General features: G+C 44.8%; 1 protein-coding gene across 2 annotated transcripts in view; it reads left to right on the forward strand.

Annotated features, from left to right (window-relative positions):
• Positions 1–12,857, forward strand: part of LOC137366668 (kremen protein 2-like) — a 43,312-nt gene that overhangs the window by 27,281 nt on the left and 3,174 nt on the right. For both annotated transcript variants that reach the window (XM_068028347.1, XM_068028348.1), the window contains exons 6-7: positions 7,734–8,066; positions 9,217–9,345. In XM_068028347.1, coding sequence (XP_067884448.1) covers positions 7,734–8,066; positions 9,217–9,345 — 462 coding nt within the window. The remainder of the gene's footprint in view (positions 1–7,733; positions 8,067–9,216; positions 9,346–12,857) is intronic.

A 12,857-nucleotide genomic window follows, 5' to 3' on the forward strand; every position in this document is an offset into this window, starting at 1 on the left:
GTATGTGTATCTGTGTTTGTGTGTGTCTGTCTCTGTGTGTATGTGTATCTGTGTTTGTGTATGTCTGTCTCTGTGTGTATGTGTATCTGTGTTTGTGTGTATCTGTCTCTGTGTGTATGTGTATCTGTGTTTGTGTATGTCTGTCTCTGTGTGTATGTGTATCTGTGTTTGTGTATGTCTGTCTCTGTGTGTATGTGTATCTGTGTTTGTGTGTGTCTGTCTCTGTGTGTATGTGTATCTGTGTTTGTGTATGTCTGTCTCTGTGTGTATGTGTATCTGTGTTTGTGTGTGTCTGTCTGTGTGTGTATGTGTATCTGTGTTTGTGTGTGTCTGTCTCTGTGTGTATGTGTATCTGTGTTTGTGTATGTCTGTCTCTGTGTGTATGTGTATCTGTGTTTGTGTGTGTCTGTCTGTGTGTGTATGTGTATCTGTGTTTGTGTGTGTCTGTCTCTGTGTGTATGTGTATCTGTGTTTGTGTGTGTCTGTCTCTGTGTGTATGTGTATCTGTGTTTGTGTGTGTCTGTCTCTGTGTGTATGTGTATCTGTGTTTGTGTGTGTCTGTCTCTGTGTGTATGTGTATCTGTGTTTGTGTGTGTCTGTCTCTGTGTGTATGTGTATCTGTGTTTGTGTGTGTCTGTCTCTGTGTGTATGTGTATCTGTGTTTGTGTGTGTCTGTCTCTGTGTGTATGTGTATCTGTGTTTGTGTGTGTCTGTCTCTGTGTGTATGTGTATCTGTGTTTGTGTGTGTCTGTCTCTGTGTGTATGTGTATCTGTGTTTGTGTGTGTCTGTCTGTGTGTGTATGTGTATCTGTGTTTGTGTGTGTCTGTCTCTGTGTGTATGTGTATCTGTGTTTGTGTGTGTCTGTCTCTGTGTGTATGTGTATCTGTGTTTGTGTGTGTCTGTCTGTGTGTGTATGTGTATCTGTGTTTGTGTGTGTCTGTCTGTGTGTGTATGTGTATCTGTGTTTGTGTGTGTATGTCTCTGTGTGTATGTGTATCTGTGTGTGTGTGTGTCTGTCTCTGTGTGTATGTGTATCTGTGTTTGTGTGTGTCTGTCTCTGTGTGTCTGTGTATCTGTGTTTGTGTGTGTCTGTCTCTGTGTGTATGTGTATCTGTGTTTGTGTATGTCTGTCTCTGTATGTATGTGTATCTGTGTTTGTGTGTGTCTGTCTCTGTGTGTATGTGTATCTGTGTTTGTGTGTGTCTGTCTCTGTGTGTATGTGTATCTGTGTTTGTGTGTGTCTGTCTCTGTGTGTATGTGTATCTGTGTTTGTGTGTGTCTGTCTCTGTGTGTATGTGTATCTGTATTTGTGTATGTCTGTCTCTGTGTGTATGTGTATCTGTCTTTGTGTGTGTCTGTCTCTGTGTGTATGTGTATCTGTGTTTGTGTATGTCTGTCTCTGTGTCTATGTGTATCTGTGTTTGTGTGTGTCTGTCTCTGTGTGTATGTGTATCTGTGTTTGTGTATGTCTGTCTCTGTGTGTATGTGTATCTGTGTTTGTGTGTGTCTGTCTGTGTGTGTGTATGTGTATCTGTGTTTGTGTATGTCTGTCTCTGTGTGTATGTGTATCTGTGTTTGTGTGTGTCTGTCTCTGTGTGTATGTGTATCTGTGTTTGTGTATGTCTGTCTCTGTGTGTATGTGTATCTGTGTTTGTGTATGTCTGTCTCTGTGTGTATGTGTATCTGTGTTTGTGTGTGTCTGTCTCTGTGTGTATGTGTATCTGTGTTTGTGTGTGTCTGTCTCTGTGTGTATGTGTATCTGTGTTTGTGTGTGTCTGTCTCTGTGTGTATGTGTATCTGTGTTTGTGTATGTCTGTCTCTGTGTGTATGTGTATCTGTGTTTGTCTGTGTCTGTCTGTGTGTGTGTATGTGTATCTGTGTTTGTGTGTGTCTGTCTCTGTGTGTATGTGTATCTGTGTTTGTGTATGTCTGTCTCTGTGTGTATGTGTATCTGTGTTTGTGTGTGTCTGTCTCTGTGTGTATGTGTATCTGTGTTTGTGTGTGTCTGTCTGTGTATGTATGTGTATCTGTGTTTGTGTGTGTCTGTCTCTGTGTGTATGTGTATCTGTGTTTGTGTATGTCTGTCTCTGTGAGTATGTGTATCTGTGTTTGTGTATGTCTGTCTCTGTGTGTATGTGTATCTGTGTTTGTGTGTGTCTGTCTCTGTGTGTATGTGTATCTGTGTTTGTGTGTGTCTGTCTCTGTGTTTATGTGTATCTGTGTTTGTGTATGTCTGTCTCTGTGTGTATGTGTATCTGTGTTTGTGTATGTCTGTCTCTGTGTGTATGTGTATCTGTGTTTGTGTGTGTCTGTCTCTGTGTGTATGTGTATCTGTGTTTGTGTGTGTCTGTCTCTGTGTGTATGTGTATCTGTGTTTGTGTGTGTCTGTCTCTGTGTGTATGTGTATCTGTGTTTGTGTGTGTCTGTCTGTGTGTGTATGTGTATCTGTGTTTGTGTGTGTCTGTCTCTGTGTGTATGTGTATCTGTGTTTGTGTGTGTCTGTCTCTGTGTGTATGTGTATCTGTGTTTGTGTGTGTCTGTCTGTGTGTGTATGTGTATCTGTGTTTGTGTGTGTCTGTCTGTGTGTGTATGTGTATCTGTGTTTGTGTGTGTCTGTCTCTGTGTGTATGTGTATCTGTGTGTGTGTGTGTCTGTCTCTGTGTGTATGTGTATCTGTGTTTGTGTGTGTCTGTCTCTGTGTGTCTGTGTATCTGTGTTTGTGTGTGTCTGTCTCTGTGTGTATGTGTATCTGTGTTTGTGTATGTCTGTCTCTGTATGTATGTGTATCTGTGTTTGTGTGTGTCTGTCTCTGTGTGTATGTGTATCTGTGTTTGTGTGTGTCTGTCTCTGTGTGTATGTGTATCTGTGTTTGTGTGTGTCTGTCTCTGTGTGTATGTGTATCTGTGTTTGTGTGTGTCTGTCTCTGTGTGTATGTGTATCTGTATTTGTGTATGTCTGTCTCTGTGTGTATGTGTATCTGTGTTTGTGTGTGTCTGTCTCTGTGTGTATGTGTATCTGTGTTTGTGTATGTCTGTCTCTGTGTCTATGTGTATCTGTGTTTGTGTGTGTCTGTCTCTGTGTGTATGTGTATCTGTGTTTGTGTATGTCTGTCTCTGTGTGTATGTGTATCTGTGTTTGTGTGTGTCTGTCTGTGTGTGTGTATGTGTATCTGTGTTTGTGTATGTCTGTCTCTGTGTGTATGTGTATCTGTGTTTGTGTGTGTCTGTCTCTGTGTGTATGTGTATCTGTGTTTGTGTATGTCTGTCTCTGTGTGTATGTGTATCTGTGTTTGTGTATGTCTGTCTCTGTGTGTATGTGTATCTGTGTTTGTGTACGTCTGTCTCTGTGTGTATGTGTATCTGTGTTTGTATATGTCTGTCTCTGTGTGTATGTGTTTCTGTGTTTGTGTGTGTCTGTCTCTGTGTGTGTGTATCTGTGTTTGTGTATGTCTGTCTCTGTGTGTATGTGTATCTGTGTTTGTGTGTGTCTGTCTCTGTGTGTATGTGTATCTGTGTTTGTGTGTGTCTGTCTCTGTGTGTATGTGTATCTGTGTTTGTGTGTGTCTGTCTGTGTGTGTGTATGTGTATCTGTGTTTGTGTATGTCTGTCTCTGTGTGTATGTGTATCTGTGTTTGTGTGTGTCTGTCTCTGTGTGTATGTGTATCTGTGTTTGTGTGTGTCTGTCTCTGTGTGTGTGTGTGTATCTGTGTTTGTGTGTGTCTGTCTCTGTGTGTATGTGTATCTGTGTTTGTGTGTGTCTGTCTGTGTGTGTGTATGTGTATCTGTGTTTGTGTATGTCTGTCTCTGTGTGTATGTGTATCTGTGTTTGTGTGTGTCTGTCTCTGTGTGTATATGTATCTGTGTTTGTGTATGTCTGTCTCTGTGTGTATGTGTATCTGTGTTTGTGTATCTCTGTCTCTGTGTGTATGTGTATCTGTGTTTGTATATGTCTGTCTCTGTGTGTATGTGTTTCTGTGTTTGTGTATGTCTGTCTCTGTGTGTATGTGTATCTGTGTTTGTGTGTGTCTGTCTCTGTGTGTATGTGTATCTGTGTTTGTGTATGTCTGTCTCTGTGTGTATGTGTATCTGTGTTTGTGTATGTCTGTCTCTGTGTGTATGTGTATCTGTGTTTGTGTATCTCTGTCTCTGTGTGTATGTGTATCTGTGTTTGTGTATGTCTGTCTCTGTGTGTATGTGTATCTGTGTTTGTGTGTGTCTGTCTCTGTGTGTATGTGTATCTGTGTTTGTGTGTGTCTGTCTCTGTGTGTATGTGTATCTGTGTTTGTGTGTGTCTGTCTGTGTGTGTATGTGTATCTGTGTTTGTGTGTGTCTGTCTGTGTGTGTATGTGTATCTGTGTTTGTGTGTGTCTGTCTCTGTGTGTATGTGTATCTGTGTGTGTGTGTGTCTGTCTCTGTGTGTATGTGTATCTGTGTTTGTGTGTGTCTGTCTCTGTGTGTCTGTGTATCTGTGTTTGTGTGTGTCTGTCTCTGTGTGTATGTGTATCTGTGTTTGTGTATGTCTGTCTCTGTATGTATGTGTATCTGTGTTTGTGTGTGTCTGTCTCTGTGTGTTTGTGTATCTGTGTTTGTGTGTGTCTGTCTCTGTGTGTATGTGTATCTGTGTTTGTGTGTGTCTGTCTCTGTGTGTATGTGTATCTGTGTTTGTGTGTGTCTGTCTCTGTGTGTATGTGTATCTGTATTTGTGTATGTCTGTCTCTGTGTGTATGTGTATCTGTGTTTGTGTGTGTCTGTCTCTGTGTGTATGTGTATCTGTGTTTGTGTATGTCTGTCTCTGTGTCTATGTGTATCTGTGTTTGTGTGTGTCTGTCTCTGTGTGTATGTCTATCTGTGTTTGTGTATGTCTGTCTCTGTGTGTATGTGTATCTGTGTTTGTGTGTGTCTGTCTCTGTGTGTATGTGTATCTGTGTTTGTGTGTGTCTGTCTGTGTGTGTGTATGTGTATCTGTGTTTGTGTATGTCTGTCTCTGTGTGTATGTGTATCTGTGTTTGTGTGTGTCTGTCTCTGTGTGTATGTGTATCTGTGTTTGTGTATGTCTGTCTCTGTGTCTATGTGTATCTGTGTTTGTGTGTGTCTGTCTCTGTGTGTATGTCTATCTGTGTTTGTGTATGTCTGTCTCTGTGTGTATGTGTATCTGTGTTTGTGTGTGTCTGTCTCTGTGTGTATGTGTATCTGTGTTTGTGTGTGTCTGTCTGTGTGTGTGTATGTGTATCTGTGTTTGTGTGTGTCTGTCTCTGTGTGTATGTGTATCTGTGTTTGTGTATGTCTGTCTCTGTGTCTATGTGTAACTGTGTTTGTGTGTGTCTGTCTCTGTGTGTATGTCTATCTGTGTTTGTGTATGTCTGTCTCTGTGTGTATGTGTATCTGTGTTTGTGTGTGTCTGTCTCTGTGTGTATGTGTATCTGTGTTTGTGTATGTCTGTCTCTGTGTGTATGTGTATCTGTGTTTGTGTGTGTCTGTCTCTGTGTGTATGTGTATCTGTGTTTGTGTATGTCTGTCTCTGTGTGTATGTGTATCTGTGTTTGTGTATCTCTGTCTCTGTGTGTATGTGTATCTGTGTTTGTGTGTGTCTGTCTCTGTGTGTATGTGTATCTGTGTTTGTGTATCTCTGTCTCTGTGTGTATGTGTATCTGTGTTTGTATATGTCTGTCTCTGTGTGTATGTGTTTCTGTGTTTGTATATGTCTGTCTCTGTGTGTATGTGTATCTGTGTTTGTGTATGTCTGTCTCTGTGTGTATGTGTATCTGTGTTTGTGTATGTCTGTCTCTGTGTGTATTTGTATCTGTGTTTGTGTGTGTCTGTCTCTGTGTGTATGTGTATCTGTGTTTGTGTGTGTCTGTCTCTGTGTGTATGTGTATCTGTGTTTGTGTGTGTCTGTCTCTGTGTGTATGTGTATCTGTGTTTGTGTGTGTCTGTCTCTGTGTGTGTGTGTATATCTGTGTTTGTGTGTGTCTGTCTCTGTGTGTATGTGTATCTGTGTTTGTGTGTGTCTGTCTGTGTGTGTGTATGTGTATCTGTGTTTGTGTATGTCTGTCTCTGTGTGTATGTGTATCTGTGTTTGTGTGTGTCTGTCTCTGTGTGTATGTGTATCTGTGTTTGTGTGTGTCTGTCTCTGTGTGTATGTGTATCTGTGTTTGTGTATGTCTGTCTCTGTGTGTATGTGTATCTGTGTTTGTGTATCTCTGTCTCTGTGTGTATGTGTATCTGTGTTTGTGTATCTCTGTCTCTGTGTGTATGTGTATCTGTGTTTGTATATGTCTGTCTCTGTGTGTATGTGTTTCTGTGTTTGTATATGTCTGTCTCTGTGTGTATGTGTATCTGTGTTTGTGTATGTCTGTCTCTGTGTGTATGTGTATCTGTGTTTGTGTATGTCTGTCTCTGTGTGTATGTGTATCTGTGTTTGTGTGTGTCTGTCTCTGTGTGTATGTGTATCTGTGTTTGTGTGTGTCTGTCTCTGTGTGTATGTGTATCTGTGTTTGTGTGTGTCTGTCTCTGTGTGTATGTGTATCTGTGTTTGTGTATGTCTGTCTCTGTGTGTATGTGTATCTGTGTTTGTGTATGTCTGTCTCTGTGTGTTTGTGTATCTGTGTTTGTGTATGTCTGTCTCTGTGTGTATGTGTATCTGTGTTTGTGTATGTCTGTCTCTGTGTGTATGTGTATCTGTGTTTGTGTGTGTCTGTCTCTGTGTGTATGTGTATCTGTGTTTGTGTATGTCTGTCTCTGTGTGTATGTGTATCTGTGTTTGTGTGTGTCTGTCTCTGTGTGTATGTGTATCTGTGTTTGTGTGTGTCTGTCTCTGTGTGTATGTGTATCTGTGTTTGTGTATGTCTGTCTCTGTGTGTATGTGTATCTGTGTTTGTGTGTGTCTGTCTCTGTGTGTATGTGTATCTGTGTTTGTGTATCTCTGTCTCTGTGTGTATGTGTATCTGTGTTTGTATATGTCTGTCTCTGTGTGTATGTGTATCTGTGTTTGTGTATGTCTGTCTCTGTGTGTATGTGTATCTGTGTTTGTGTATGTCTGTCTCTGTGTGTATGTGTATCTGTGTTTGTGTGTGTCTGTCTCTGTGTGTATGTGTATCTGTGTTTGTGTATGTCTGTCTGTGTGTGTATGTGTATCTGTGTTTGTGTATGTCTGTCTCTGTGTGTATGTGTATCTGTGTTTGTGTATGTCTGTCTCTGTGTGTATGTGTATCTGTGTTTGTGTGTGTCTGTCTCTGTGTGTATGTGTATCTGTGTTTGTGTGTGTCTGTCTCTGTGTGTATGTGTATCTGTGTTTGTGTGTGTCTGTCTCTGTGTGTATGTGTATCTGTGTTTGTGTGTGTCTGTCTCTGTGTGTATGTGTATCTGTGTTTGTGTGTGTCTGTCTCTGTGTGTATGTGTATCTGTGTTTGTGTGTGTCTGTCTCTGTGTGTATGTGTATCTGTGTTTGTGTATGTCTGTCTCTGTGTGTATGTGTATCTGTGTTTGTGTGTGTCTGTCTCTGTGTGTATGTGTATCTGTGTTTGTGTGGGTTATTGATGCTCTGCTGACAGTCACTGTCTGCAGCCCATCGGTGAGCTCCTCAAGAAGCCCAGCCTGCTGCGGTGAGGGTCATTGTTTTTAGGAGAGGAGGGGATGGGGAGGAGCAGGATGAGGAAGGAGGGGAGGGCCTGGAGATAAAATGTCTGGCAAGGAATTCCACAAGTTGCTGATAATCTGTTTCTCGTCCACCCCAGTGTCAGTAGGAGCTTGTGAGGGGAACTCCACGGCGATGAACGAAGTCATCTACTCCCCAAACTTCCCGGACGACTACGGGGCTGACAGTAACTGCACCTGGACCCTTCGGCCAACCGAGGCGGTGAGCATGCAGCTGAATGTCCCTCTGTTCGAGGTGCGAGACAGGAACGACCGCCTGGAGATCCGAGACGGTCACACCAACCGAGCCCTGGCGACATTCAATGGGCACCAGCGGCCAGACAGGACCCTGCTGTTCCACACCAACTTTCTCGTCATTCACTTCCAGTCCGACCAGATACTCCACGCACAAGGATTCACCCTGCTTTTCAAAGGTTAGATACAGAGTAAAGCTCCCTCTAAACAGTTCCCATCAAACACTCCAGTACAGTACATCCACCGGTTCCCCTCTATCCACAGCACATGTAACTCCCTCAAAGAACTCCAATAAATTGGTTAAACACGATTTCCCTTTCACAAGACCATGTTGACTCTATCTGATTACCTTGAATTTTTCTAAATGCCCTGCTATAACATCTTTAATAATAGCTTCTAACATTTTCCCTAAGACAGATGTTAGGCTAACTGGCCTGTAGTTTCCTGCTTTCTGTCTCCCTCCCCTTTTGAATAAAGGAGTTACATTCGCTATTTTCCAATCTAAGGGCACCTCCCCAAATCCAGGGAATTTTGATAATTAAAACTAATGCATCAACTTTCTCACAAGCCACGTCTTTTAACACCCTAGGATGAAGTCCATCAGGACCCGGGGACTTGTCAGCCCACAGCTCCAACAATTTGTTCAGTACCACTTCCCTGGTGATTGTAATTTTTTTTCAGTTCCTCCCTCCCTTCCATTTCCTGACTTACAGCTAATACTGGGATGTTACTTGTATCCTCAATAGTGAAGACCGATTCAAAATATCTGTTTAATTCATCTATCATCTCCTTATATCCATTATTCATCCTCCAGACTCACTTTCTATAGGACCAACACTCACTTTGTTAACTCTTTTCTTTTTTAAATATCTATAGAAACTCTTACTATCTGTCTTTATATTTCGAGCTAGCTTTCTCTCCTGCTTAAATTTTTCCTTCCTTATCAGAGTAGGTCAGCGAGCACAGCGGGTGACGGGTGAATGGGACTCAGTGCAAGTTAGGACACGGGCGGGCAGCGGGAGTTTTGGGATGAACTGAAGTTTACGGAGGGTGGAATGTGGTAGAGCAGCCGGGGAGAGCTTTGGAGTGGTGAAGTTCAGAGGTAATGAAGGCATGGACGAGGGTTTCTGCAGCCGAAGCGCTAAGGCCAGAGCGGAGTCGGGTGATGTTGCAGAGGTGGGAATAGTTGGTTCTGCTGATGGAGAGCAGACGGGGCGGGCTGACGCTAATCGCAGAGGGTCAAACCGGACGCCGATCAGCCTGGGGTTCATTTCAGGTAGTGAGCTTGACTGTTCCTCGAACCCACGTTGCCTCGTGCTTTGACCCCAGGTCTCCGGGACAACTCGTCGCAGGGTGATGATGTCAGAGGCTCCGCCGGCTCCTCCCAGCTGCCCCCCACCGTGGCGGCTGAGAGGCTGAACTCCAGCGTTTCGACCGGGAAGGTGACGACCATCGCAGGTAAGGGTCCTTCGTGCGACTCCGGGAGACCGGATGGGGTGAGGGAGGAGGGGAAAGGACAGGAGGGGATGAGCAGAGTTCAGCACCCAACTGTCAAAATGTCGGCACTTCAGAAAAACAGGTGGGTAATGCAGCGGATGCGGTGTATATGGACTTTCGAAAGACATTTGACAAAGTACCGCATAATAAACTTGTTAGAAAAAGTAAAACTCTTTACTAAAGGGGCAGTAGCAGCATAGATACAAATATTGGTTAATAAAAGCAAAATACTGCGGATGCTGGAAATCTGAAACAAAAACAAGAAATGCTGGATTCACTCAGCAGGTCTGGCAGCATCTGTGGAAAGAGAAGCAGAGTTAACATTTCGGGTCAGTGACCCTTCTTCGGAACTGACAAATATTAGAAAAGTCACAGGTTATAAACAAGTGAGGCGGGGTGGGGCAAGAGATAACAAAGGAGAAGGTGCAGATTGGACCAGGCCACATAGCTGACCAAAAGGTCACGGAGCAAAGGCAAACAATATGTTAATGGTGTGTTGAAAGACAAAGCATTAGTACAGATTAGGTGTGAATATACTGAATATTGAACATCAGCAAGTGCAAACCTGAAGAAAAACAACCTGAAAAAAAACAGTGGGTAAGCAAACTGAACAAACTAAGATGAAATTAAATAAATGCAAAAAAAGATTGTAAAAAATGTAAAAAGGAATGTAAAAAAAAGGAAGAAAAAATGACTAAAAATATAAGTAAAATGGGGGCCCGTCCTGCTCTGAAATGATTGAACTCAATGTTCAGTCCGGCAGGCTGTAGTGTGCCTAATCGGTAGATGAGATGCTGTTCCTCGAGCTTGCGTTGATGTTCACTGGAACACTGCAGCAATCCCAGGACAGAGATGTGAGCATGAGAGCAGGGGGGAGTGTTGAAATGGCCAGCAACCGGAAGCTCAGGGTCCTGCTTGCGGACTGAGCGGAGGTGTTCCGCAAAGCGGTCACCCAGTCTGCGCTTGGTCTCCCCAATGTAGAGGAGACCACACTGTGAGCAGCGAATACAGTATACTACATTGAAAGGAGTACAAGTAAATCGCTGCTTCACCTGAAAGGAGTGTTTGGGGCCTGGGATAGTGAGGAGAGAGGAGGTAAATGGGCAGGTATTACACCTCCTGCGATTGCAAGGGAAGGTGCCCTGGGACGGGGACGAGGTGGTGGGGGTAATGGAGGAGTGGACCAGGGTGTCGCGGAGGGAACGATCCCTTCGGAATGCTGACAGGGGAAGGGAGGGGAAGATGCGACTGGTAGTGGCATCATGCTGGAGGTGGCGGAAATGGCGGAGGATGATCCTTTGGATATGGAGGCTGGTGGGGTGAAAAGTGAGGACAAGGGGAACCCTGTCACGGTTCTGGGAGGGAGGGGAAGGGGTGAGGGTAGAGGTGCGGGGAATGGGCCGGACACGGTTGAGGGTCCTGTCAACCACAGTGGGGGGAAATCCTCGGTTGAGGAAAAAGGAGGTCATATCAGAAGCATCGTCATGGAAGGTAGCATCACCAGAGCAGATGCGTCGGAGACGGAGAAACTGGGAGAATGGAATGGAGTCCTTAAGGAGGTAGGGTGTGAAGAAGTGTAGTCCAGGTAGCTGTGGGAGTCAGTGGGCTTATAATGGATATTGGTAGACAGTCTATCCCCAGAGATGGAGACAGTGAAGTCGAGGAAGGGAAGGGAAGTGTCAGAGATGGACCATGTAAAGGTGAGAGAAGGGTGGAAATTGGAAGCAAAGTTGATAAAGTTTTCTAGTTCGGGGCGGGAGCAGGAAACGGCACCGATACAGTCATCAATGTACTGGAAAAAGAGTTGGGGGAAGGGGCCTGAGTAGGACTGGAACAAAGAATGCTCGACATATCCCACAAAAAGACAGGCATAACTAGGACCCATGCGGGGACCCATAGCGACACCTTTTACTTGAAGGAAATGCATGGAGTTGAAGGAGAAGTTGTTCAATGTGAGAACAAGTTCAGCCAGGTGGAGGAGGGTGGTGGTGGATGGGGACTGGTTGGGCCTCTGTCCCAGGAAGAAGCGGAGAGCCCTCAAACCGTCCTGGTGGGGGATGGAGGTGTAGAGCGATTGGACGTCCATAGTGAAGAGGAGGCGGTTGGGACCAGGAAACTGGAAATTGTCAAAATGACGTAGGGCGTCAGAAGAGTCACGGATGTAGGTGGGAAGAGACTGGACCAGCGGAGAAAAGATAGAGTCTAGATAGGAAGAAATAAGTTCAGTGGGGCAGGAGCAGGCTGACACAATGGGTCTGCCGGGACAGTCCCGTTTGTGGATTTTGGGAAGGAGGTAGAAGCGGGCTGTCCGGGGTTGCGGGACTATGAGGTTGGAAGCTGTAGAGGGAAGATCTCCAGAGGAGATGAGGTCAGTGACAGTCCTTTGGACGGTGGCTTGATGTTCGGTGGTGGGGTCATGGTCCAGAGGGAGGTAGGAAGAGGTGTCTGTGAGTTGGCGTTGAGCTTCTGCAAGGTAGAGGTCGGTACGCCAGACAACAACAGCACCACCCTTGTCTGCAGGTTTGATGACCATGTCGGGGTTAGACCTCAGAGAACGGAGTGCCTCAAGTTCAGAGGGGGACAGGTTAGAGTGAGTGAGGGGGGCAGAGAAATTGAGACGACCAATGTCTCGCCGACAGTTTTCAATGAAGAGATCAAGAGCGGGTAAGAGGCCAGGGGGAGGGGTCCAGGTAGAGGGAGAATGCTGGAGGCGGGTGAATGGGTCTGCTGGTCGGGGGGAGGACTCCTGGTCGAAGAAGTGAGCCCGGAGGCGGAGGCGACGGAAGAAGAGCTCAACGTCATGCCGAGCGCGAAATTCATTGAGGTGGGGGATAAAACTGAGACCTTTGCTGAGTACAGAACGCTCAGCATCAGAGAGGGGGAGGTCAGAGGGTATAGTGAATACACGGCAAGGGGTCAGATCAGAAGGGGTGGGGTCAGAGGGAAGTGAAGCGGAAGGAGGATCTGGAGGGGCATTAGTCCCCATCAGCAGCTGGAGCTTGCGTTCCTTAACGCCTGAAAGGAAGAAAAAAAGTTTTTTGTTAATGCGTCGGATGAGACGTAAGATGAGATGAAACTGCGGAGTAGAACAGCTTTGAGATAAGGTGAGGCGGTGCTGCTGGAGAGAGAGGTCCAGTGTGTGCATGTGGCACTGCATAGCACTGAGTGTGGATCTCAGGATGCAATATTGGTTAAAGGACAAAAAGCAGAGGATAATAGTGAACGGTTGTTTCTCAGACTGGAGGGGGTGGGGAGGGGGGGTTATAGAGTGAGGACCCCTCCCCCCGGGGTCAGTATTAGGACCACTGATCTTTTTGTTATATGATAATGAACTGCACTTGGTTACACAGGGCACAGTTTCAAAGTTTTGCAGATGATACGAGACTCGAAAACGTAGTTAACAATGAGAAAGATGGCAACAAACTTGACCAGGACATAGACAGACTGGTGAAATGGGCAGACAAGTGGGTCAC

This window comes from Heterodontus francisci, unplaced genomic scaffold, assembly GCF_036365525.1.
Source record: "Heterodontus francisci isolate sHetFra1 unplaced genomic scaffold, sHetFra1.hap1 HAP1_SCAFFOLD_1074, whole genome shotgun sequence".
Taxonomy (NCBI): Eukaryota; Metazoa; Chordata; class Chondrichthyes; order Heterodontiformes; family Heterodontidae; genus Heterodontus; species Heterodontus francisci.